Below are 26440 nucleotides of genomic sequence, written 5' to 3'. Positions count from 1 at the left end.
GCTGCACCTTCCTCCTGCTCTTAAGGTAGTGACTTTGGTTAGTAGTGTACAGCTCTGGAATTTTCCTCCGCCCTCCGCGTACCTAGCATACCTTACCCTAGATAAAAACCAACTTTTTTTTTTTTTTAAACAGAGGAAATAGCCCTAGGCAAAATTGTTCAGTAGAGTTTATCTTCTGGGCTGCTTTACCTGCTTACTGCCCCCCATTTAGTTTTTGCTATATCTTTACTGCCTTTAAAATGTATCTACTCTGTGTCTAATTTCTTAGACCTGTGTCAGGTAGCTGCTTAGAACATTTGATAAAAATAATTGTACTAAAATGTGAATACATGGTAATAGCTCAGTGTGTTATCCTTCCCAGATAGCATTCCAATAGGAGACTCCAAGTTACACAGCCCCTAAGAATCTCCAGGGAGGGGAGTCTGGTCCACACTCTGGTCTAATTAGCAGCATGACCTTGGACTTACCATCTTCTCTCTATGGGTTCTGAGGCAGGAGATAGGTGGGCCCCAGGCTGAGCAGCTGGAGTTTGTCCCCTTCTGGGGAGACAGGAGGGAGGAGAAGCTGAGCCCTGCCCAGATAAGGGATAAAGAGACCCATATTCCTCATCCTCGAAGTCAGGGAGACCTTCCCCACTACACAGGCGCAGAAAGGATCCTCGGAGGTCAAAAAAGGAGGGGGCACCACGCCACAATAGGTGATGTCAACCTACCCATATAGGTCTCTTTGCTAGAATCCATCTTGGCTAAGAGATGCACGCACGCACATACAGGGAAGACCCTGAGATAAACCAAATACAGACTCAGAACCAGGCAAAGCAAGATGATTGGCCAAAGGAAACCTGGAAGAAATGCCCCGTAAAAGTGATTCAAACTACCACGAGGGCATGACTCTTCCTCTGAGTCTGCCTGTATGAGTCTATTCACATGTATCCTTTTTCCTCCTAATAAACACTTTACTTATTTCACTACTTTCTGTCTCTTTGTGGGAATTCATTTCTACACAGCTGATGGGCCAGGGCCTTGTCACTGGCCACTGGCCCTGATGGTCTAGTGGCTAGGATTCAGCACTCCCCCTGCCACCACCTGACTTCAGTCTCTGGCCGGGGAACCAAAATCTGCTTCAAGCTACCACAGGCCAAGACCGTTTGAGATCGGTTCCATCTTCCCCACAACTAGAAAACCAGTGGGGACGGGCCAATGTCCCTTCTAGTTTAAGACTTCTAGGATCCCCTCTGCCTGTGATAAGCTGGAGCGGAAGGGTTTTTGCAAGTGGTAAGGGGTTCTTAGTTAATCTATCACTCTTGATCATAAAATTGCCACGTCGATTGGAACAAGGGTGGCATTTTATGTTGTGTCTCAGACATTGAGACCAAGGATGTGGCAGATAATAAGTGCCCACCCATCATATTACCTCAAAAGATTGGAGATTTACCCCCAACACTCCTACATTTGCTATTATGATCCCTATGCTTTCACTTTTGCAACGCCTTCTTGAACCTATGAAACCTACTTTCATTTTCGCTCTTTATCATTCTTTTCATTTTTTCCTGGGGCCACTTCTTTAACCTTCGGGAGTTGCCCTCCCCCACCCCATACTCACTAAACTTTATAAATTTATAGTATTTCCTTTCTTCTTCCCCTTTATACCTATCTTCCTTTTAGACTGAAGATTCAAATTCTTTCTAGCTTCTTCACACACAGCCTTACAGTTATATTAATAGAGTCTCTTTTCTGAGAGTGGTTTAAAAGTATATTTTTTAGAGGAGGAGGTGATTAGCTACAGCAGAGCTGGGTGGTTTTGTTTTTTTTTAAAGAAGAAATGTTTATTACAGTTTTGTGATTTTTCTTTTACAAGAAATGTTTATTATAGATTTTTCATTTTAAAATAAACTGTCTTTAAGAAAGACAAATTGAATAATAAATATAGCAATAGCAAAGTAGAGAAGACATTGGGAAGCCTGTTTTTTCAAATTAAGCAAGGTGTAGGCAAGGCCAGGCTGTGAACAGCACGGTGCCCTCGGACAAAGCCCGCTCTCCAGGCTCTGCAGTTAGCAAGTGTCTGGACTGAATGCAGCCTTTTGTTCCCGTGAGCTCCCTAGTGAACGAATATCCTTTCTTTTGTCGTCAGCCCTGGTCGAATCTTGCTGGAACCACTGGCGAGCTTTTCTAAGATGATTTGCGGTTTCTGAGCTTGCTTTGCGGTTTAGGAGAAGGGATGGGACTGGAGCGGTATCTCGAGAGGCGAGCAGCGCCCTTGGACTTCTCCTTCCTCTGGGGTGCACACCGGCAGCTCAGGAGCCCAGAGCCACCTGGAGATCGGTCCTTATGGGGTTAACACTCTGAAAATGCTCTTTCTAAGAGGGTCTTACAGACTTGACAGACTGCCCAAGGCTCAGATCTCAGCAAGGCCGTTTCCTGCAGTCGGCCGGGGCTACATGAGGTCACCCAGCAGATTAAAAGAGGAGTTATTATGCGAATTCCAGCGCCAAGAATAAGTGCCCGGGCTGTGGGAGCCTCGCTGGGGGCAGGGGCGGCGGGGGCTGTAACCCCCTCCCTCCCCCCACCTTTGTGCTCAAGATGGCTGCAGCCATGGTCACGGTTAAATAGCCGTCTTTGAGGAGAGTCTTTTTCTTCCAGCGGGGAAAACAGGCCAGTCTGCTCTGAATTAGCCAGCTCACAAAGCCATGAAAGGGACTTACCAAAACAGTGGTACGCTGTGCATTCTGTGAGATTTTAACGAGTTATATGAAGCAGATAATGGCCCGATGGCTGGCTCTGCAGGTTTTTGCCTGAGCTTGCACACCCAGAGAGCCAGCACCGCCCCCTGTGGATGAGAAGGGCAAACACTGCCCGCCGTGAGTGGGAAGCAGCCTTGGGGGTCACCCTGGGAGCAAGGAAGACAGCTCCCATCCAGCTCCTCCCACCCCACCCCAAAAAGTTCTCTGCAGATATTCTTGGGAGGCTTAATGTTACTGCATTTGTACAAGATTGCTGAGGCAAGGTGAGAAGGCAGAAGAATAGGAATGGAGGACAGGCCTTCATTCAATGGAATCCTATCCTGCAGGTCTGTGAAAATATGGCCATTTATACAAAGTAAAACCTCATCATGAAAACGTACGTCCATTTTGAAATCTGTATGTGAATGTTGATGGTGACATTATTTGTCATTGACAAAAACTGGAAACAGCTCAAGTGTCCTTTGACTGGTGAGCAGATAAACTGCAGAGCCACAGAATAACATCCTCTTCAGCCATAAAAAGGAACTGGACTGTTGGATGCAGATAAAACCTTATAGTACAGACAACAAATCAGTGGTTGAAAGGAGTAGAGAGAGAGGTCAGCTGCAAAAGGGAATGAGGGAACTTTGGGGGAATGATTGGAATACCTTGACTGGGGTCGTTTCAAAGCTCACAGAACTGTACTAAAAAGGGTGACTTTTACTGTTGGCAGGTTATACCTCAGCTGAGCCTGACTTTAGAAAAAGCAAGCTAAATGCTTACCATACTTTAGCCCTTAAGTGCTGCCACCTCACTAGGGGAAATGTTTGGTTTTGAGACGGGCCACATCAGACTGCCGATCAGATGGGGAAAGTGCTGAGCTTGTGGATATTTTACTGCCTTTGTTCATTCGACAGATAGTTTTGGGCAGATTCTATGTGTTAGTAATTGTTCAGTCGAGTCAGGCTGGGTAGGAGGAAAGTGTCATCAAGAGCCTAACCTAAGATAGTGGCAGTGGGAATGGAAAGTCAGGGCAGGTGCTGGAGGCCTTTTAGAGATAGAATTAAGAGCCATTCTATAAGATGGGTTGACAGTTCCTGGCAGGACTTAAATGGAGGTGGTGCCGGAGAGGAAGCCAGGGGCAATTCCAGAGTTCACACAATGCCTGGCATCTTGTCAAAAGCCAGTAAGGATTTTAGGGGAGGAAAGGAGATTTCCAGTTGGAGACCTTGTTACCACAATGACATTAAGTTAATTCATGAGCAACTGGGGATATCATTAGCCTGGGGGAGGGGTGTGGGGTGGGCAGTTGGTAAACTACAGCCTGGGACCAAATGTGGCCTGCTGTCTATTGCAGGCCCACAAGCTGAAAATGGATATTATGTTTTTAAGTGGGTTTTTAAAAAATCAACAGAAGAATGTGAAAGTTGTAAAATTCAAATTTCAATGTACGTAAAGTTTTATTGAAACACAGCCACATCCATTCATTGATGTATTGCCACTTTCTGACTATAATGATGGAGTTGAGTAGTTGTGACAGAACAGGTGGCAGAGCCTGAACTGTTTACTATCTGTCCCTTTACAGAAAAGGTTTGTAGGCCCCTGCTCTAGACTGAATGCATGTACACTGTCCTTGTTTTTCCTCTGAACAATACGTAGTAGGCTTTCCACAAAAAAATCCCATCTTTCCATGCTAACTCTTCCATGATGCAGCCGTGGGTCATCGACATCACCTTGACCTTGCCTGATGACACAGCAGTGAGTCCCTGTGCAAGTTGTATGATCTTGCACAATCGCAGGGACAGTGCTGTTGCCACACTGCATGATCTGGACACACCTCAGCCTCTCAGCAGGTAGACCTGTCTGCCCTGAGCAGCAGCATCTCTCCTGTCGCGTTAGCATCTTCAGCCCTTCTGGGTGAACAGGTGTGTGGAAATAGCTTGAGTCCTGACTGCTCTTGCCTGGGGCTTGTCTGGATAACTCCTCAGGCCAGATATTGCTCTGCCAATACAGCCTGAGATGTGTTTTCTCAGTGTCCCAAGTCAGAAGTGAATTCCCCCTAGGCTTCTGAACTTGATGGTTTGAATCAAGGTCAGACCCTGGAGCTGCCCTCTGGAGGTGCTTGAGGGAGCCCGTTGTGGCCTGTGCGTGGAATAACGGCAGGTTCACATTCATGTTCTGTGCTGCAGCTTTCATCCTTGGCTGAAGGAAGAGGACTCCTCTGAGATCCCAAACAGTAGGAGAGTTGGTGAAGAGACTGGAGAACTAACATGTAAGCAAGGATTGAAGCTATGGCTTCTGACCAGACTCAGCTTTATAACTGGACTTCACAGCCATCCTCTTGTGGCCTGTTCACCTCTAACCTCATCTCCTGCCATCCACCTTGCTCACAAACTTTTCCATGCTGGTTTTTCCTGCTGCCACCGGGTCTTTGCCTTTCCCTCAAGCCTGGAAGGTTCTTTTGAGGTAGAACAGCTGAGTGGTTTGAAGAGGGTGCTTGGATGCTGTCGTGGGTTGAACTGTCTTCCCCAAAAGATGTGTTGACGTCCTAACCCCCAGTACCTGTGAATGTGACCGTATTTGGAAATAAGGTCTTTGCACATGTGATCAAATTAAGACGAGGTCATACTGGGTTAGGGTAGGCCTAATCCAATGACTGGTGTCTTATAAGAAGAGAGGAATTTGGACACACAAGGAGCACGCCATGTGATGACAGCGATTGGGGTTGATGTGTGCACAGGCCTAGGGACACTGAGGATTGCCAGTGTTAACCACCACAAGCTAGGAAGGCACAAGGAAGGGTCCCACCTTAGAGCCTTCGGAGAGAGTGTGGCCCTGCGACACCTTGATTTTGGACTCGTAGCCTCCCGAACTGTGAGAGAATATGTTTCTATTTTAAAGCCATCCAGTTTGTGGTAATTTGTTACAGCAGCCCTAGGAGACTAATACAGAGGCACAGCCCCATCTTAGCCATTTCTTGGTTGTGTGACTTTGGGCAAATTTCTGAAATTCTCTGGAGCTCAATTTCCTTAACAGTAAATGGGAGAATGTAGGGCTTAAATGAGTTAATGCACACAAAGCTGTTAGCACAGTGCCTGATAGGTAGATGGCACTCAGGAAATGCTGGTTTTGTAGCTGTCACCCTAGTTCTCAGGTGGCTGGTGCATGCCCACTCAGATTTCACTGCCTCAGAGGGACCTTCCCTGACCCCCCTGCTAAAAGCAACCTCCGCAGTCACTATCTCATTACTCTGAGTATTATCCTCACAGCACTTGTGCCAAATTCTATTTGTTTAGTTAAATACAACAACAACCAACTCCTCATTAGAATGTGAGTTCTGAGGGCAAGGACCCTTTCTTGTTCTCTTAATAAATATTTAGTAACTGACTGGCTGACTGATGACCATATACAACCAGATGGGAAGGGCATTGAAATTCAGGGGCGAGGGAATGAGCTTGTTCCAAAGATCTTTAAGTTTCCTAAAGTAAGTCACACACAGATCTCTAAACATTTTCCAGAAATTCTTCAGTGATTTTATTTCATGACAGCAAGGAGGTTCCCACCCCTAACCTCACTCTATCGTCTCTTGCCAACCTGGGATAGGATAAAAACTGCACGATCACTGTTGTCATCTTAAATACTCACACGTGTAGGCAGAGGTGTACACTTTTAAAAAGTGTGGTTCTGGCAACCTCTGTGACTCCGATCTCTCAGTCCTCAGGGATCTTGTTATCAGCTATTGGGTCCCAGTAACTCATCAACCCCCAAATGACAGGCCAGGCTCTTCAGCATTGGAATCGTTTGCTGTTAAGCTCTGCCCTCTAGTGGTAATTGAATGACACAACAGCACAGCGTTTGGCTGTGAGACAGTTTCTGTGTATTCTGGGAGCTTTTAATATTAAATGTAATAGTATGCCATAGCATTATATTTACAACTTCAGAACTAAGGTCTGTGTTTAAATTATGTAAGAAGGCAAGTCATTTTCATTAGCTCCATATAAGACAGATTAAAATTGTCAAGGCATTTTATTATTAGAATTAATTGTCTAACGTTCTTGGACTAACAGCTCTAAGATGCTGCAATACTGTATGTAGATTTTGAGGGGGGATTGGCATCGATCTGAAGTTTCACATGTCATTACCAAGAAGTTTTCTTGGAAAAAATTATATTTGAATTGTGACTTGACAGCTGAAAAAAATGGTGACTTGACAGGAAGGAAGCTGGTATTAGGTGAGGCAGAAGACAGATATCAACGTGTTAGAGACTGATGGGGAGACCCCAGCCTGCGGGAAAGTGTGTGCCCAGGCTGACTGGGGCAGGAGAGAACAGCAGGCGGAGTCTTCTGGGAAGAGTAGAGACTCTCATATTTATTGAATGGGAAGGGTGAGGGAACTTCAAGTGTTCCTAGGAAATTCTGAGATGGTCAAACCGTTAAGGAGAGCAAGGATGCTGAGCTGGGGAACAATTTGATTGATTGCCAAAAATTGTGTATAACTACATATTGCTTTGCAACTTCCTTTTTTCATTGGACATCATTCCCTGTTAAACATATGGGTCTGCCTCCTTCTTTTGAATGGTTATCCAGTATTCCATTGTATGAAATACAATTATATTGAACCAATTTCCTACTGACATTTGGGTTCTTGTTAAAAACAGTTTTGCAGTTATTTAACAAATGTAGTCATATTTGTTATATATGGCATAGTCATTTAACAAATGTTTATTGAGTATCTGCCATCTGCTGGTCACTGTTCGAGGGCCTGAGGATACAGCAGTGAACAAAACTATGTCCCTGCCTCTATGGGTCTTATATTATGGGGTGGAAGAGTGAGAAGACAAAGAAGACAACCGAGTACACCATGTTCGGTAGAAATAAGTGCTCAGCAGAAAAAAATTCATCAGGGGAAGGAACTACGAAATGTTGGAGTTAAGGGGACGTTGAATTTAAGTAGGGTGGCCAGGGAAGGCCTCACCCAGACGGTGACTTTTTAGTGGAGGGGCAAGTCAAGAGTGGTGTCTGGGGAATTCCCTGGCGGTCCAATGGTTAGGACTCTACACTCTCACTGTCAAGGGCCCGGGTTCAGTCCCTGGTTGGGGAGCTAAGATTCCGCAAGTCTCGTGGCCAAAAAAAAGGGGGAAAAAAAAGAGTGGTGTCTGATGGGGGGAGGATGTAGCAAGGGCAAGGCCGTGAAAGCCAGAGCTCACCTCTTCCACTGAGGAACAGCTGTGAGGCCAGCAGGGCCAGAGGGGGTGGCCTTGAGGGAGAGTGGTGAAAGCTGATGTGAGAGAATGAGGAAGGGGGATGAGGCAGGTTGCACAGGGCCTGGATGTCCCAGTAAAGATGTTAACTTTTACCGAGTGAGATGGGGAGCCATCTCAGGATCACTTTGGCCTGTATGTTGCTGGCAGACTGTGAGGGTCAAGGGTAGGAGCAGGGAGATCAGATGGGAGGCCGTGGTGACCGTCCAGGTGAGAGATGGTGATAATTTGGATCTGTGATGGCAGAAGGGGTGGTGAAGAAGGGGGATTCTTTCTTTTTTTTTAAATTAATTTATTTATTTTTATATTTATTTTTGGCTGTGTTAGGTCTTCGTTTCTGTGCGAGGGCTTTCTCTAGTTGCGGCGAGCGGGGGCCACTCTTCATCGCGGTGCGCGGGCCTCTCACTATCGCGGCCTCTCTTGTTGCGGAGCACAGGCTCCAGATGCGCAGGCTCAGTAGTTGTGGCTCACGGGCCCAGTTGCTCCGCAGCATGTGGGATCTTCTCAGACCAGGGCTCGAACCCGTGTCCCCTGCATTAGCAGGCAGATTCTCAACCACTGCGCCACCAGGGAAGCCCAAGAAGGGGGATTCTTGACCTATAATATGAAGGCAGAGCCTCAGGATTTCCTGAGGGGCTGGATGTGGGTGGGAGAACAGAGGCGTGAAGCTCAGTGCTGGAAGGATGGCATTGCCTCACTGAGATGACTTGGTGTGCATTTGTGCGAGAATTTCTGTAAGATAAACGCGTATGAGTAGAATGATTGAGTGTTGGGTAATAAGTCAAAATTAACTTCCTGGCAACTAAGGAGTTTTGTTTTATTTTTCACATTTCTCTCTGTTTCCAAATTTCCTCTGATAATCATTAGTGCTTTTATGATAGTTACTTATAAAAATAGATACTCCTCTATTTATATACCTTAGTCTACTCCATAGATTTGATGCTGAAAACTTATGGCTTAATCAAAATTATGTAAAACAGGTAGGTTAGCTATATGAGAGCCTAAGTTCTTAAATTCTTTGGTCTCAAGACCCCTTTTCAATTGTTACAAATTATTGAGGACCCCAAAGAGCTTTTGTTATGTGGGTTTTAGCTATCGGTTTATTGTATGAGAAATTAAAATGTAGGAATTTTTAATGTTTATTTAATTCATTTAAAATAACAATATTAAACCCATTATGTGATTATAAATAGCATATTTTTATAAAAAATAATCATTTTCCAAAACAAAATTTAGTAGGAAGAATGGCATTGGTTTACATTTTTGCACATCTCTTTAGTGTCTAGTCTAATAGAACAAGCTTGATTCTTATATCTGCTTTAGCCTTCAATCTGTTGTGTTAACATCATTTTGGTTGAAGTCTAAAGAAAATCTGGTCTTGCACAGATAATATAATTCAAAAAGGGAGGAATAGTCTTTTTTTATTTAGGTATGATTGACATATTAGTCATATTATATTAGTTTCAGGTGTACGATGTAATGATTTGATATTTGTATATATTGCAAAATGATCACAATAAGACCAGTTAACATCCGTCCCCGTACCTAGTTATAAAAAAATTTTTTTCTGATGAGAACTTTCAAGATCTACTCTGCTAGCTACTTTCAAATATGCAATGTAGTATTATTAACTATGGTCACCATGCTGTATATTACATCCCCAGCACTTATTCACTTTATAACTGGAAATTTGTACCTTTTGACCCCCTTCACCCATTTTGCCCACTCCTCATCCCCTAGGAATAGTATTTTAATAGCCTTTTCAGATCATTAGAGATATTCTTCTTTGTTATTATACTAAAACTTGAAAAGTTGTAGTTCCATAAAGGTTAATTGAAGTGTGGAATCTGAAATCATATCAATGAACTTTTTTTTTTTTTTTTTAACTCTATTCCCTTAAAATCCATTGGTCTATCTAGCAATGTGAATGGATCTTACCCATGCATGATTTTGTACCATCGTGCACTGGTCGTTTGAAAAATACTGCTTTGCTGAGTTATGCAGATCTTCCAAATGTTAACATATTTCACTATACAATACCAATAACTCACATTCATTATTATCGTCACTCATGAAAAAAAATCATTAAAGTATTTACCACTCATGGTGGTAAATACAAGTTTCTCAAAATTCTAATTTTCAGTTGAAAGCTCAAGTTTTAGCATTGGCAACAAACACTGTCAGTTGTTTTCCTTGAAGTGACAGGCTCACTTTGTTCATTTTTTAGAAAATGTCTGCCAAATAAATACTCATGTCTGAATAACCATTGTTTGTCAGACATTCTTTGAAGTAAAAATGGCATTCCATGAAAAAGCAGCTAGTGCAGCCTACAGCTTAATGGCACAATTGCTTTCCCTCAAGACAACCACTGTGCTGGGTGTGCAGGAGAAGTGCTGTATGTCTGCTTCCTGTCTCACCACACAGAATATTCGAGACGTGGACTCAAGGACCAGGATGTAATAAAGTAAATACACTAGTCCCCCGATCCACAGCTTCAGTTACCCACAGTCAACCATGGTCTGAAAATTCCAGATATGAACAATTCATAAGTTTTATTTTATGGTGGTACAATATTTTTTTACTCAAGTATAGTTGATGTACAATATTATATAACTTACAGGTGTCCAATATACTGATTCACAATTTTTAAAAGTTATACTCCATAAATAGTTATTATAAAATATTGGCTATATTCCCTGTGTTGTACAATATATCTTTATAGCTTATTTTATATCTAATAGTTTGTACCTCTTAATCTCCTACCCCTATATTGCCCCTCCCCTCTTCCCTCTCCCCACTGGTAACCACTAGTTTGTTCTCTATATCGGTGAGTCTACTTTACTGTCACATTCACTAGTTCATTGTATTTTTTAGATTCCACATATATCATACAGTGTTTGTCTTTCTCTGTCTGACTTACTTCACTTAGCATAATGCCCTCCAGGTCCATCCATGTTGTTGCAAGTGGCAAAATGTCATTCTTTTTTTATGTCTGAGTAGTATTCCAGTGTCTGTGTGTGTGTGTGTGTGTGTGTGTGCGTGTGCATGTGTGCGTGCATCTTCTTTATCCATCCATCCGTTGATGGACACTTAAGTTGTTTCTATCTTGGCAATTGTAAGTCACACGGCTATGAACATTGGGGTGCATGTATCTTTTCTAATGAGTGTTTTTTCTTTTTCGGACAATTTGTAAGTTTTAAATCGTGTGCCATTCTAAGTAGCCTGATGAAATCTCCTTCCTGCCTAACCCATGAATCATCCCTTTGTCCAATGTATCCCATCCGTTAGTCACTTGGTAGCCATCTTTTATCAGATTGACTCTCAAGGTATTGCAGTGCTTGTTCAAGTAACCCTTATTTTACTTAATAATGGCCCCAAAGCACAAGAGTAGTGTTGTTGGCAATTCAGATATTCTCTTACTGTACCTAATTTATAAATTAAACTTCATCATAGGTATGTATGTATAGGAAAAAGCATAGTATATATATGGTTTGGTACTATCTGTGGTTTCAGGCATCCACTGGGGATCTTGAAACATACTGCCTGCAGATAAGGGGAGACTATTGTAATTCTTACTGCTTCATCAAGGACTTCTTAAGTGGAACTGGCTATTTTTTAAAGAAATATATATTTTTAATTTTTAATATTTAGAAAATAAATTTAAAAAACATGGTGGTCAAGAAATGCAGTGACTACTTATCCAGTTTGGTGCCTCCCCCTTGCTTGCTGCTACAGTCCCAGTAGTTTTACCCATCATTGCTTTTGCCCTATCAGCATAAATGTCAACCCAGTGAAAAAGGCAAAAAAAGGTCTCAGTATTATTACGAAAATACTGTTAACCTCACAGACTCCCTGAAAGGCTCCCGTGGGCCCGCAGACCACACTGAGCACTGCCGTCCTAGAGGGTCTCCTGCTACTTAAGACCTGTTATAAAGCTGCAGAAACACTAATACAAATAATCACTGTCTGTTTATCTAAATAAATATTTTTTCTCTAGCTAAGAAAAAACCCAGCTTGCTCAACAATAGCATTTACATTTAAAATACTGATTATTAATAGAGAAGAGACATCAATTTTCATTTAAAAATAAGAAAAAATTGAGGGTCTAGCCCAGAAATAAGGGTTCACAATTGTCTGCCTGTTCTTTACAATTGAGTGGATTGTAAAGCCTCAGTAAATACTAACTCTATTTCACGCGATCAAGTCCTTGCTCATTATATACTGTCAAGAGCTGGGCCACAGCAGTTGCTGTTCTGCTCTAATTGCTTTATATTAAAACCATGAAAGCTCAGAGCTTGGTGAGGTCAGTGCCTGGTTTATGGCAAAGATGCTCAGCTTGGATGTGTGAATGCAGTCAAGGGGTACATTTCCTTGGGGCAGGCTGAACTCGAACATTCCCCTGATCCTTAAGCTTTTGTAAATTGCTGTGTATTTGCCCATTCTCTGCTCCCAGCATGGATTAGCTAGCTGACTCCATTCATCCTTTCTGTCAGTGAAGATAAGGATGTGTCAGACCCTGGGAACCAGAGCATGCCACTTGGCCCTTCGAGTTCCAGCTCTCTCCAGATGGCATCTAATTGTTCCTTGAATGACCTCAGTGTCCAGGCTGTAAGAACCTGGTCTGAGAGGCTATTTCACATATTTATTAGCTCGTGGATGAGAACTTACTACATAAAGCCCCCATTTACACTCTCAAAAGAGCTTTTTGTACAGAAGAAAGGATAAAGCTGATGGACTGTTTCCTGTGGCCACCAATCTCCAATTGGATCCTTATTTTTCAGAGGCCCAGGTGGGTGCTTTTTGAAAGGGGCTGTGTGGTCCAGTTGCGTCCATCGTGGTCCAGTCTCCTCCTCTCTGTCTTCCCATGGTCTTTACTGGCAGGAGCCTAAGCAGAACAGTGCCGTATCCTCTTCTCTCCCAGTTTGCAGAGCATTCTAGGGTTGCTCACTCAGAGCAGGTGGTGGGAGTTGGGAATTACTGTGTCTTGGGAGCCTCTTCTCGTTTGGGAACCCGGGTAGGTCACAGTTTAAAAGAGTAAAGTGCTTCTAAGTGATGAAGTGGGAACCAGCCCTAATCCAGCCACAGGGACGGCAAGGTGGGTTCACCAGTGAGGACAGCAACCCCCATGTGGCGATTCATGTCTCATGCCTCTGTGGCTCTTAACTATCTAGGGGGCGGTCCCCTATCTTTTTGCAAATATGATGAATAAGAAACCTGTCTCTACAAATATGCACACACACTTACTGTGCATCTTCTAAGGTGTTTGTGGATCGAGATTGAGAATCCCTGTGCTATCTCCAAATGTGCTGGCATTGTACTGGGCACTGGAGTGAAGATGATGACTGAGGCCTGGGTCCTGAGGCCACCAGACAAGGACACGTCATTTTAATTAGTGCTTCAATAGCTGGATGCTGGAAGACAGGTTTGGGGCTGGGGCTCCTCACTGGGATGAATAGAACAAGAGCAACGGGTGAAGGATGCCCCACAGGGCCACACAGGCTGAGAACCAGGGATCCGTGCCTCCTTCCAGGCTGTGCCCACCTAAGGACTACATAGGGAACAAATCTGGGAAGATGTAAATATAATTTGGAAGTGAAGCAAATTTCTTTTCTTTTGATCTAGGAGTCATGAGAGTTGCCCTCTCAGGTAATCCATCGTACCTGGTAAAGTTCTCCTTTGTAAGGGAATGTCTGAGCCTTTGCCTCTGAATCAGGTCCTCTGGCTTTCTACAAAACAGAATAGCCTTTGGAAGTGTTCTCCAGGAACGTAAGATGCTGCTGTTGCCTGTATAAGCAAGACTGAGAGAGCCATTTGTTAGTAGTTTCCTGTAGCCTGGGCGGGATGCTGGTTGTGCGAGCAAAACTTACACCTATACTCAGTGGCACAGAACGTTCTAACTCTATGAATCCCTCTCCCTTTTCCTACAGGCAAATTCATGTCTGCTTTATCCTTGAGAACTCAAGACAACTCAGTTCTATAATGGAGTGTCCTTGGAGTAGGCTGTAAAACACTATTAATATCCACCCATCCCTGCAACATGCGTGTATCACCCTGTTATTTTTTTTTTTTATATGCTTGTAGAAGTGTTTGCTCCCCTTTGCTTTCTTTTTTTTTTAATTTAATTTATTTATTTATTTATTTTTTGCTGTGTTGGGTCCTCGTTTCCACGCAAGGGCCCTCTCTAGTTGCAGCAAGCGGGGGCCACTCTTAATCACGGTGCGCGGGCCTCTCACTATCGTGGCCTCTCTTGCTGCGGAGCACAGGCTGCAGATGCGCAGGCTCAGCAGTTGTGGCTCATGGGCCCAGCTGCCCTGTGGCATGTGGGATCCTCCCAGACCAGGGCTCGAACCCGTGTCCCCTGCACTAGCAGGCAGACTCTCAACCACTGCACCACCAGGGAAGCCCCTATCACCCTGTTATTAATGGGCATGTATCATACGTGTTTTTGTGTAGCATCAGTTTATGTTGGCTCCTTTTTAGCATTTCCAGATTTAGGGATCATGTCTTATATAGGTGAACTCTAGCATAGCCCAACACAGTGTGTTATATTTCACTCTCAAGTTTTTACCTAATCTCACAATGATAAGGTGAACCTGTAAACTCTCAAACTGATAATGCGAGCTAGGAAATTTATCACTGGGAAGGTCAGGGGCGGAGTGGCCTGGGTCGATGACTGTTCTCGGGAAGGAAAACACATCTGGACTCTCAACCCTTGCATCTGCTTCTCTCAGCATGTTGACTGCATTCTCTCAGATCAACTTCTCCATGTAGTTGGGGGCACATGGCTGTTGGCTATTCTAAGCTTATAATCTTAAAGCTTATGGTCCAAAGGGAAAAGGGGACCTCTTCGTCTGCTCTGGTTTGAAAAATCCCAAGGGAGGACTCTGATTGGTCTAACTTATGTCACATGTCCACTCCTGGACCATTAGGTGTTCAGTATTCTGATTGGCTTTCACAACCATTACAAGCATGAATACACATTCCCTGGGGTAAAGGTTTTAAATGTAATAACCACTATCTGCTATTTACATCATTTTTCCCCCTGAATTTTTAGGATGAGAATCTATTAGGCTATGTTTCTAATTATCTCTGTCTACTCAGGGTACATGTATAAAATGCTGGCAAATGTTGGCATATGAATGCTAGGTTTTACAGAGATATTTTTGTTTTGATCTTTTCAAGTCATATACTCACCTTTCTCTAGCTTATCTCCCTCCTGGTTTATTTATATGCTGGATATCCATTGCCTCCCAGTTTAATTGGGAGGCAGATTCCCAGATTCCCCTACTGTTACAGAGAAATTATAGGTGGGAGGTGGGGAGGAGGTGCAGAGGGGCTGTGAGTTCCCCTGCGATTTATAGTTTGACTTTGGAAAACTTCCTGCATCTGTTGTCACAAGTGGCCTAACCCTGAGGCAGGTGTGTTGATCCTCAAGAATGATCCAGGTGAGTTCTTGCTGCTCTCCCTGGCAACTCTCCCTTCCTCCCCCTGCCTTCCCACTCCTCTGGGTGTACATGCAAGGCCAGGGATTGTACTGTCCTTTGAGCCACTGACAGAAGGAACCTATTGTCTGCACGAATGCTGACTGCCTGGATATCACTTCTGAGGTGGCATTGTGCTTAGCAGCTGACTGCCTTAGGAAGTGAAGAAAGGAGCTGGTAATCAGTACAGTCCTTCCCATGCAGCCCACCCTCTGATTCGGCCTTTTCCTGTAGAGAAATGGGCCCAGCTGACATCTCCATATATGACAAAGACGGTCTGTCCCTTAGCTCTCCATTTATCAGCTGTGTGATAGGGCTTTGCTGCCTCCTGGCTTTTCTAGATTCTGGCCTCAGTATCCATCTGTACATGTCCTGCCCTTTCCCATCAGTAATGATGAGAACTTCTGATTGGGGATATTTCAGAGGAGACCAGCTGTCTGTGTTGCCAAAAATATCTGTCACTCGGTCGGAGGGAGAGGGTTGTTGCAGCAGCTATAATTCTGCCTTCTGGATTTGCACAAGATAAGGTACTCTAGGCAACCAGGTGGTATCCATGCTTCCATGATCACATGCGTTAGAGCCAGCCATTCTGATTCATAGTCGTTTTAATTATTAACTCTAAGAACTGTTTTGATCTCATATGTGAAATAGAGATAATAAGACGTGTCTCCTAGCGTGAGTATTAAATAGACACTATGGTAAAAGTCCTCTGTATAAATGCTGGCTCTTGGGGACCTTGCACATGGGGTGGTGAAGGCTCCTTTGAGGAGCCCGGCTGAGAGGTGGAACGATGTCTGTGACTGCCACAGTCTAATGGGAGGGACCGCATCCCTGGAGTCTGTGGTTGGGGAGGGGATGCTGAGGGTCTCACTGGTAGCTAGTCCGCATTTACTAAGCGTTGCATGCAGACAGGCCCTTCCGCCAGCTGGGGGAAAGGGTTCTCCTCCTCTCGCAGGTGTTTAAAGCTACTCCAACAGCAGAAAGGAAAGTGGCACTGCTTGCCTCAAAGCTCTCTGTCTCCTCCTCTTACCAGCCGCAGCCCTGCCAAGACTTGATTGTGTCCAAGGTGACTAAGGGAAGGGGGGCTATCTGTCTTTGCCCATGTCTGTGATGACCAGGGTATCCTCTGCACTTCTCTCTCCACTAGAAAAAAGATCAAGTTAAGAACCTCAGAAGCTACATCTTTAAGAGCCACTGAAAGTCTTTCTGGATCAGTGGGGATTGTTAGGTCACATGACTCTTGGGTAAAAGCCATGGACCCCTCACCTCAATGAATAGTACTCATACAGCAGTTTGTATACAATTTCCAGTGGTTTACGGAAGCCCCATCCCACCAGAGGTTAAGAACTCCTGGCCTAGACTGATTGGTTCTCATAGCTCTTTGGGTGGGATGCATAATTATCTGGTATGTCCCTCAGACAATACCCATTATCAGTTTATGACCATGAAAAAATGATATTTTCCCACTGAAGTATTGTATTCAGGTGGCTGGAATTTGCTTGAAAACAGAGAAGAAGGGATTAATTAAGATCATTTTCTCTTTTACTTGGCCAGCTTTCAAGGCTGGAATGAGTCGAGGTAGTCCTGGCTCCACCTCTTACCTGGTACCTACCCTGCCCTCTGCCCGAGGGTTCCTGCCTTCTCAGGCATCCCTCACAGGCTGCTTCATCCACTCAGAACTTTGGTACCCTTTCTGGGTGGGAGGTGGGTGTGTGGTGGCCTTGGAAGAATGCACTGTAACTCTGGCGCTCCCTGCCATTAGGGGCTGGAGAGCAGGAGGTGCAGGCGGAAAGCAGAATCAGAGATGACACAGAGAAGGTAGCTGGGCGAGGCAGCCACGTCCAAGGGCTATCCCAGGCACAGTTCTAATTGTAGAAATGGTTGGCATCTGAGTACCCAGTAATATGTACTGGTGATGTATACAGGAGTCAGGCACATGGGAGGTGGCCCTTCTGGGGACTCTAGACATACGTGGAAGATCCAGTCCCAGGGCACGAACATGGAGAGCCAGGCAGGGGGCAGGGGGAAAGGTTGAAGGAGCATCAGGCAGGGCATCCAGGTGGGACATAGGCTGAAGCCCAGCTCTGCAGTCACTTGATGTGGGGACAATGGGAAAGGAGGGGCCATGGGATCCCTAGTCAGACTAGCTGGGACAGTGGTGGGACATGCAGAGCTTGGTAGTTGCAGGTGGACCCCAGAGTCCCCTTGGGTGAGGGCCAAGTGGGCAGAGGCTGTGGACGCACATGCTGCCTGTTAACTCCCCAAATGACAGAGAGTCTGCAGTAGAAAATCATCTTAGGTATCTGAGCAAGTGTGATTCAAACCAATTTTAATACGCAGTCTTAAAATCTGAAGGCTAAAAAATATTTTAAGGCTAAAGAAACCTCTTAAACTCCTCCTCATTGTTCCCTGGCTTTCAAGGCTCAGGAGTCACCTCAGTACCAGTTGGGGCCGGTCAGTGGCTCAGGGCGGTGCTGTCCACACTCTCCTTGCAGGACGTGGGTCCCATAGCCTGCCCTTTGGGTGAGGTTTAGGGTGCAGCTGGGCATGTGCCCTGTAGGAGGGATGGACTGGAGAAATAGGTTTTGTGGTCCCTTCCTTTGGAGGGGAAGGGGGGAAGGGAGGCTCACATTTGCTGAGTGCCTAGACTCTGTTGCCAGGCTCTTTATGTGTTATCTCTGTTGATCCTCACAAAAACCCAGTAAGTTGGAGGAGGAAACTGGGGCTCAGAGAGGTTAAGACATTTCTCAAGGTCACCCAGCTTGCTAGTGGTACAATGAAGACTTGAACCCACCCTGGCCCTCCCTCTACCCTGCCACCTCCCAGCAGCACTTGAAACGTGCAGATATGTGTCTCACAGCTCCGTTTTGGCAGATGTCATTTTGCAGAAGTGCTTGTGAGAGGGGTGAGCCCATGGCAGCCGAGATGGGAGCCCATGCGGTTGATCTGGTTGGTGAGCCTTTGCACATTCTGGCTTTGCGGATGCCCCTCAGGCCATTTCTGCGGCGCTCTGCATGGGAGGGGCCTCTGAGGGGCTTTTGCTGTCACTATTAGTTGCTGGAAGGGGAAAGAGAAAAGCGTACAGCAAAGAAAGCCTAGGCGCTATGATGACAGGAGAACAAATGAGTGCTCTGGGTGTGTCACCTGCACAGCGAGTATAGAATGGAAGGAAGCTTGGGAGGTGGGGGGCGGATCATCTTGGATGAGTAAGACTCCCACGGGTGTAAGGCTGGGCTTCAGGAGACCAGGAATCCCCTGAAATTATATGTAAAACTTTACAATATGTGCCTTTTGTTCTGAGAAGAGGGTCCGTGGTTTTCATAGACTCTCAAAGAAGGCTGAGGCCGCCAGAAAGTCTGAGTCTGCTGTTTGAGAGGCTGGAATTACGCCCTGTGCATGTTCTTTTAATTTGGCCTTAATGCTAAAAATAGAAAATTGAGCTTGCATAATATAGGATTTCTGGGGTGATATCAGGAAATAGGTGGAGGTGGTGGTGGAGGGATGTATGCGACGGGATTGTATGCGGCAGCGCGAGAAAGCAGAGTCAGGGCTGGATGCTCACCTAATTTTGCTTCATGTTATCAGTTGTACAATTTTAATAGCCGATTAGAGAAACAAATTTGTGGAGGGGATGGAAGGCTCGGTAGGGAGCAATCTGTTTGTGAATACTGTCCTTGGTCTCTCTTTATGTGCTAAGCAGATCAATACCGCCTCCGGATAGAGACCATTTAGCAGCCATACTCTTTCATCCCCTTGAGGAATCTGGGGGAACCGTCAGAGCGAGAGGAGGGGCGTACAGCAAACGCTCGTAAATGCACCCTCTGTGTTCGCCAGCGACACACAACCCGGCCCTAAGAGCTCAGCCGGCACTTCCTGCCCTCCTCCCGCCGCGTCCAGTTTGCATTCCCTTTTGGAGCAGGAAATAAATTGTGTTTGCATATAGGAAAATGTGTTGAACTGTCTTTGGCGGCTTGTGAAGCTGCTGCGTCTCGCGTGAGGAGCAGGTGACCTCTTTCCTGACGGCGTCCTCCTCCCTCAGTGGTTTCCCAGCCCTTCTCCTCGAGCCCTGTGGCTTTTACGGGAGGGCAGGTGCTCAGATGCCCGACCTCCTCCCCTGCCACCTCACCTCCTGGTTACTGTGATCAGAATCACGCAGACAAGCTGGTGCCAGGGAAGCAGGGCTGCTGATAAACGTGCCCCTTTCCAGCCCAGGGCTCCCCAGGCGGGAGCAGGGCCTGCGGAAGGCGGCCTCGGATCCTTAGGATTGGGCCAGTCTGGGTTAATCTTCCTGCTTCTAGGGCACCAGGAGGAACGTCTTACTCCCTAACTCCTTAAAGCTGTCTTTGTTCACCGAGAGCCAGATCACTGGGGTTTAGTGGAGGCAAAAAGCCAGGAAGGATGGATCTTTCTAGGGAGGTGAGGCGTCTCAGCAGTTGCCCCAAAGGTTGAGCGGTTTTGACCGTGTAGACTGGGGCTGATCTCTTGACTCATGTTCCGAGTGTGTCCCCCGTGGGCAGAGACCAGCTGGGCCTTGTGGCCTTGGATCAGTGCCCTCCGATCAAAGCCTGCCGCCCACCTCGGGCAGTGTCACTGTCTGCAGGGCTGCTTGACAGTGACCGAGAGCACCTTGGTGCGTTTAAGGCTTGATGCCTTGATTCTGGGCTGGCCCTGGGAAGGCGAGTGGAGGTGGGGGCAGCCTTATTTTCTCCGTTGCCCTGAAACAGGGAAAAGCAGGTACCTGGTAGGCACATCTTCCTCCTCAGAGACCTCGTCCCCACCCCATGCCATGTTGCAGAGAGGGTCTACCTCACGGGGAGGCTGATCTTTTTTTTTTTTTTTTATCATCTTTATTGGAGTATAATTGCTTTACAATGGTGTGTTAGTTTCTGCTTTATAACAAAGTGAATCAGTTATACATATACATATGTTCCCATATCTCTTCCCTCTTGCATCTCCCTCCCTCCCACCCTCCCTCTCCCACCCCTCTAGGTGCTCACAAAGCACTGAGCTGATCTCCCTGTGCTATGCGGTTGCTTCCCACTAGCTATCTATTTTACGTTTGGTAGTGTATATATGTCCATGCCACTCTCTCACTTTGTCACAGCTTACCCTTCCCCCTCCCCATGTCCTCAAGTCCATTCTCTAGTAGGTCTGCATCTTTATTCCCGTCTTACCACTAGGTTCTTCATGACCCTTTTTTTTTTTTCCCTTAGATTCCATATATATTCCTTAGATTCCATATATATGAGGCTGATCTTCTAGTGCGGACTGTGGCACTTTGGGAAAGGGACTCGGTACGCCTCTCAGCCCCTCCCAGCCCAAGGGCTGCTGCTGACAAGAAGCACTTGTCTGTGGAATATGACTGGCAGGCACCCCCTGTTTCCATGGTTACTAAATAGGGCAGGTTAGTATTAAGGCTGCCCAAGGAAAAAATGGCATTGATGGCAATGCTTGTGCAGGGGCCTTCCTCTGGTCTGCTTTAACCTTATTCCCAGACAGGGTGGGCAACATTTGACGGGAGGTCATGAGGATTTTCTTCAAGGGTTCACCTGGCTGCGCAGCCTTGGCTTTTCTCACAGGTGTATTTCTTGGTTCAGAGGAGTGAGCCTCCCAGGAGGCCAGAGGGGGCGCTGGAGAGCACAGCGCTTTCCCAGATCTCTGTGCTGCCTGCTCCGGGCCACCCCGCCTCCATCAGTCCCTGGGGTTGCATTAGAGATGCTGACCCCTGTCCCCAGAAGAGCATGGTGTTTAGAAAGCCCTGAATACAAAATTTGACTGGTCCTAAATCCCATGTACCAAATCATCAGACAATGGCCACCTACCCCAGGTCACAACCCTTTTTCATGGGGCTGTGTGAGTAATCGGTTTAATTATACGACATTAAAAAATCTCATATTTGGTGATCAAATACGAGGTTCTGGCAAAAGCACAGGGTGGAGTCCCTGGTCCTTTGTTCTCTGCTGCGTGACACGCCATTCTGATCCTCTGTTTCTTTGTAACTAGAATAGAATCATCATTGTGGGGAGAATGTGGGGGAATTGATCGGTGTGGATGGGAGACATCAAAAAACATAAGTCAGTGAAGGGCACTTTACGAATTCATGCAATTATCATCTTTAGTGGCAATAACAACATGTTATTTTAGTCTCTCTCCTTGGCCATTTCAGGGGAAAATTGATTAAAACCTTTGAGTGCTGCTTTAGAAATTATTTTTGGGGCGGAACAAAAAAATAAAAAGTGCTTAGGAAACAGTTACCTAATAAGATTAGCTCACTGTTTAATCCTGACAGAACCAATTCTTCGTGCATTATGGAAACATTTTTTAGAGTAAACAGGGAAAGCCTCAGGTGACAAGAGCTGTGATTCTGCAGTGACCTGAGTGTCTTTTGTTTTGCTTTTACCCTGGCGCTGGAGCACTTGACTACGTAATTCTATGTAATTTACATGTCTGAGTTTTTTTAAGTATATTTTCTTTCAAGAATGCACTTCATTCAATCTTTCTGTGGATAGGGTATCAGAATTCACAGGCTCTGGCTGACTAATCTCACTGAATTTCTGTGCAGGATTTAAGGAGCTGCTTCCCTCCCTTTTTCTGAGCCAGGGATGCTAGCCTCTTGGGGAGTTTCTCCTTATTTATTTATTTATTTATTTATTTATTTATTTATTGGCTGTGTTGGGTCTTTGCTGCTGCGTGGGGGCTTTTCTCTCCAGTTGCGGCGATTGGGGGCTACTCTTTGTTGCCATGCGCCGGCTTCTCACTGCGGTGGCTTCTCTTGTTGCGGAGCACAGGCTCTAGGCACGCGGGCTCAGTAGTTGTGGCTCGCAGGCTCTAGAGCACAGGCTCAGTAGTTGTGGCGCACGGGCTTAGTTGCTCCACGGCATGTGGGATCTTCCCAGACCAGCGATAGAACCCACGTCCCCTGCATTGGCAGGCGGATTCTTAACCACTGCGCCACCGGGGAAGTCCTGGGAGTTTCTTATCCTGACAGAGCTTGTCACTTCCTCTCAAAGGGGAACAGCAGGTGCAAACTGGGCCCTGGTGGCTATTGGCCTGATTGATGAGTCATCCCCACAAAACTGCTGGGGCCATGGGCCCTGGCTGCTCACGTGGACTTACTCTTTGAACCCCATCGAATGGAAATGAGGGCAAACAGAGACAATGCTTCCTCATGGGTCCAGTTCATGGACCTTGGGGGACAGTATTGACCCACCAACTGGACCATCTCCAAGGGCCCCTCCAGCTCAAAAACCCCATGAATTCTACCACCCTTGGTGCTTGCTTCCAAGGTCTCAGGTAGACTTCCCAGGACCCAGGACTGCACATCTGGGCCCCAGAATCATGGGGGGTGGGGAGCCAGTTGAGGAAGCAGAAAGGAAGTCAGCCCCCCCCCATTGTTCCTGTGATGACAGGCCCTTTGTAGCTCCATTCCCATGTTAGAGGTGTTTATTAGGCTGAGCCTCTGCCCCTTGAGGTGAGTGTGAGATCTGACGCTCTCCAGAGCCCTCATTTAAGCACAGAAGCCACACACCAGGCATTGAACAAACAGTTCTCTATTTTTACAGGCTGACTTGACCTAGTCCAAAGGCCAAGGCCTCCTGAGGATTTGACACTAATCCTGTTGGATATTTCTCATACCTCCCTCATGCCTCATCTGGTGTTGTTCCTTTCTGGACTGAATAGGTTCTGTTTCTTCCTCATTACAAGTTTCTGCCTGTGTGAAGTTTTAGAAAGCTTCAGGACACATTCCATTTTTGAGTGGCTGAAGCCACAGAAAGTTAATATTTGGAACGGTAGGAGAGGAAGCGCTACAGGCAGAAACCTGGGTTTGATTAAAAATAATAATAAAAAAAAAAAACAGAATTGTTGAGAATCCACCCTGACTGGAATGAAAGGAGAAAAGCAATTCCTTTCTCCTAAGGTGTCGGGAGGCTCTTGATAGGGGTAAAGGCCTCTTAGCGCCAGAGAATCGCTTGGCGGTGTTGGACATGAGGTTCGTGCGTTGGATCTGGGTTAGGCAGGATGGGCAATTACAGTGAAGTATTTAAAGTGAAGGAGGAGAGTGGGACAAAGAGTTGGGTCAAAAGAGGGTACGTAGCCTGTCCCCCATCCTCCCAACAGGCTGCACAGCCAGCTGGGGAGGACACAGGCTGCTCAGGGTGTTAGCTGACAGACTTGTTAATTAAACACCTAAAGGCAACAGTGCTTTGCCAATAGTGATGGCTATGCCAACGTTATCAGCTGCACACTGGCTGCCAGGAGCATCCTAATTAAAAATAAACAGTTCTGGGGGTGGCTGAGAGAGCGGGATGGGGATTCTGCCCAGGTTTCTCGGGACTTCTAGGATTGCTCCTAGGGGAAAGTCACACCCAGTTCGCCTTTGGGTCCTTTTCTCAAAGGAGCCTCTGTCTCATCACAAGGTGGTGTGATGTGTGCTTCATGAACTCCTAGGTGCTGGGGTGACAAGCAAACAAACAAAGCCTCTAGGAGCAGATTGCCTGGTGACTTCAGCCCTGGGGAGGAAAGGTTGCCTGGGGGGATAATGATTTCTGCTGGGTCTCTAAATTGAGGGGACAGCTAAAGCCCAAAGCCTCTTCTAAAAGAGGTTAGAATTTCATCAGAAAGTGAGTCTGGTCACATGAGGATTTCTGGCACCGTGTGCATGGCAGGCTGGACACCCGCCTGCCAGAATTGAGCGAGTGGATCGTATTGGCTTCAGCGGAGAGGGAAAGTCCCAGCCTGGCGGGGGTGAAGGAGCCGCTCAGTCCCCTGCGGCCCGCGGGCTGGAGCAGCGCAGCACAGCTGCTGCAGCGGGGCTGGAGCTCTCGCGCCTCAAGCCCCCTCTCCTTTAACCCTAAACAAAGTGTGTGGTCCAGGGACTGAAGACTGAAAGATGCCTAAGGAATGCAATGCTTTCCACGCCCTCTCGGCCGCTCTGTGCTGCTTCTATCACCGCAAGTCTTTCCTTGGAGTAAAGGTAGGTGTGAGATAAGGTACATCTAAAATTCTTTGGGGGGCCTTGAAAGCACTAGAAAAGTTTGCAGCCCGCTGGCTGTAAAAACAGAGGCGCTGACTTTGACATATGGATCTTCATAAGCCCCTAGTGGTGTGTCTCCTCTGGAAGCAGAATCGGGCCACACAGAAGGGAGCTCCTTGTCTGTGCTTTAGGATGAAGCTCTGTTTTTCAAGAGACTTTCAGTTTCCTTGGGCTGAAATTTTATACCAAGGTAGCTCAATACTATTTTTCTTTTCTCTTTCTCTCTCTCCCTTTGTTTGTAATGAAGGCTGAGCCCCTCTCTCCACTTACCCTGCTGCTGCATTATGTCAGTAACGTATATAAGTACAAAAACCACCAAATATCTCCTTTCAAATTGCAGTCACGTTCCAAAACGTTTCCGTATTCAGAACTGTCTTTTTTTTTTTTAAATTTAAAGAATGCTCCCATTCTTAACCTTTGTTACAAGGCATCAGTACCAAAGGTAATATGTCAATACACTATTTATTTTGATGAAAATATTCAAAGAACCTCATTTGACTAATTCAAGACGAAGCCTCTGTTCTGTTGCCCACCTGTGACAACAACTAAGAATTCCATTTAGTATAGGCTGTCACTGATCTGGGGGCTTGTCTGCCTTGGAAAAATCCTGTCAGCCCCAGCATGACTAAGGACCTCATTTATTCATGGGAAATAAGAATCAGAAAGATCTCAAGGAATTCTTCCCACCCTGACAGCAGAGCTCCCTCTCCTAAGGGACTGACTTATTCGGTGCCATTGAAAAAGCTACAACAGGAAAATTTCATAGGAAATCCTGTTACAGGGAGAAAGAGCCCTTTGTAGAAAAATAGACAGTGAATGTGAAGAGGAGAGGCTTCTTCTAATTTTACTGCCCTTTCGGAGCGTTCAGAATAGCTTTCTAACCATTCAGCCAAGTTCATTTTTGTCTCTTTGTCAAGGAATTTGGAGGAGAGTGAGTAATCATAGGTTAAAAGTGTTTCCTCCCTGATTTAAGAGCCCCTTTCTATCCTGGAGCCCAGTGGGGTGACGTGAGGACCATGTGGTTTCTGGCCTAAATATGGATCGTTCTAGAGTGGGGCCGATGAAGTCATGCCATTAACAGTATTTTAAAGCTGTGGGAGATAGACGGGGAGGTCCCGAAGGGAATCACACACTGCAGGGACTGACAGTAGATTTACACTCTAATAGAAGTCCTCCCATAAGCCAACTTCTGCTAATTCAGAAAAGTGCAACTCACCGTTTGGTATCTGAGGAAACAACCCATAAATATCTGGGTCTGAGTGATGGGATTCTGTTTGGAGACCACTGCGCCTCTGCAGTTATTTTCTCCAGGGCCTGCACGGAAAGGCCACAGTAATACATGGGGTTGGTCTGAACTAACCATCCTTCGGCCTCCCTACCACGGCCACTCTTGGTGGTTGACTGTAGGTGGAAACAACCTCCTTCCCACCTGGGCTTCTATCCCACCCTAGTATGTTGCATCTTCATAGCACAGAGAGAGGACCTGCCCTGCTCACTCACCAGAACCTGAAGCCTTCCGACCCAGCTCAGGCTTTCCCTCCGACTCTTGGGATGTGTTTCCCTGTCTTGTTTTGCTTAGTTACCTGGGAAAGAAAACGTACCTGTGCTCAAATCCCTCCTCCTGCCAGTGTTGCCCCAGTGATAAAGCTGCATCACTTTATTGACTCCCACTTTAATTAGGGGTTTCAGGTCTTGCTGCTCATAATTAGTTTCCGTTGCAATTAGAGTTTCAAAATTAAATTGGAATTGATTGCCTGATAGCAAAGCGGAAATAAAGCTCCAATTCTTGACCATGGAAGCTACTTCCCTTGGCATGAATTTCTCATACCAAAAATAACACTGTGGTAGCCATGGTAACTTTCCATTTGGTCTAATCCATATCATCTCTGGAGAAAGTACAATGTTATTAATAGTGTTTGTTGTATGGGAAGAAAACTAAAAATATA

General features: G+C 45.9%; 1 protein-coding gene across 5 annotated transcripts in view; it reads left to right on the top strand.

Moving 5' to 3' along the window:
* The window catches only part of BCAR3 (BCAR3 adaptor protein, NSP family member), a 139668-nt gene that overhangs the window by 63782 nt on the left and 49446 nt on the right, over positions 1-26440 (top strand). Inside the window, exon 1 of one of the 5 annotated variants that reach the window (XM_057551293.1) lies at positions 23992-24434. The exons of the other annotated variants lie outside the window; for them this stretch is intronic. Within the exon in view, the coding sequence (XP_057407276.1) occupies positions 24351-24434 (84 nt within the window). The 5' untranslated portion in view covers positions 23992-24350. Of the gene's footprint in view, positions 1-23991; positions 24435-26440 lie in introns of those variants that run through there. 5 annotated transcript variants of the gene reach the window in all.

Source organism: Balaenoptera acutorostrata, chromosome 1, assembly GCF_949987535.1.
Source record: "Balaenoptera acutorostrata chromosome 1, mBalAcu1.1, whole genome shotgun sequence".
Taxonomy (NCBI): Eukaryota; Metazoa; Chordata; class Mammalia; order Artiodactyla; family Balaenopteridae; genus Balaenoptera; species Balaenoptera acutorostrata.
Note: the sequence above shows the minus strand (reverse complement) of the source record. Positions and strands in the feature narration are given on the sequence as shown.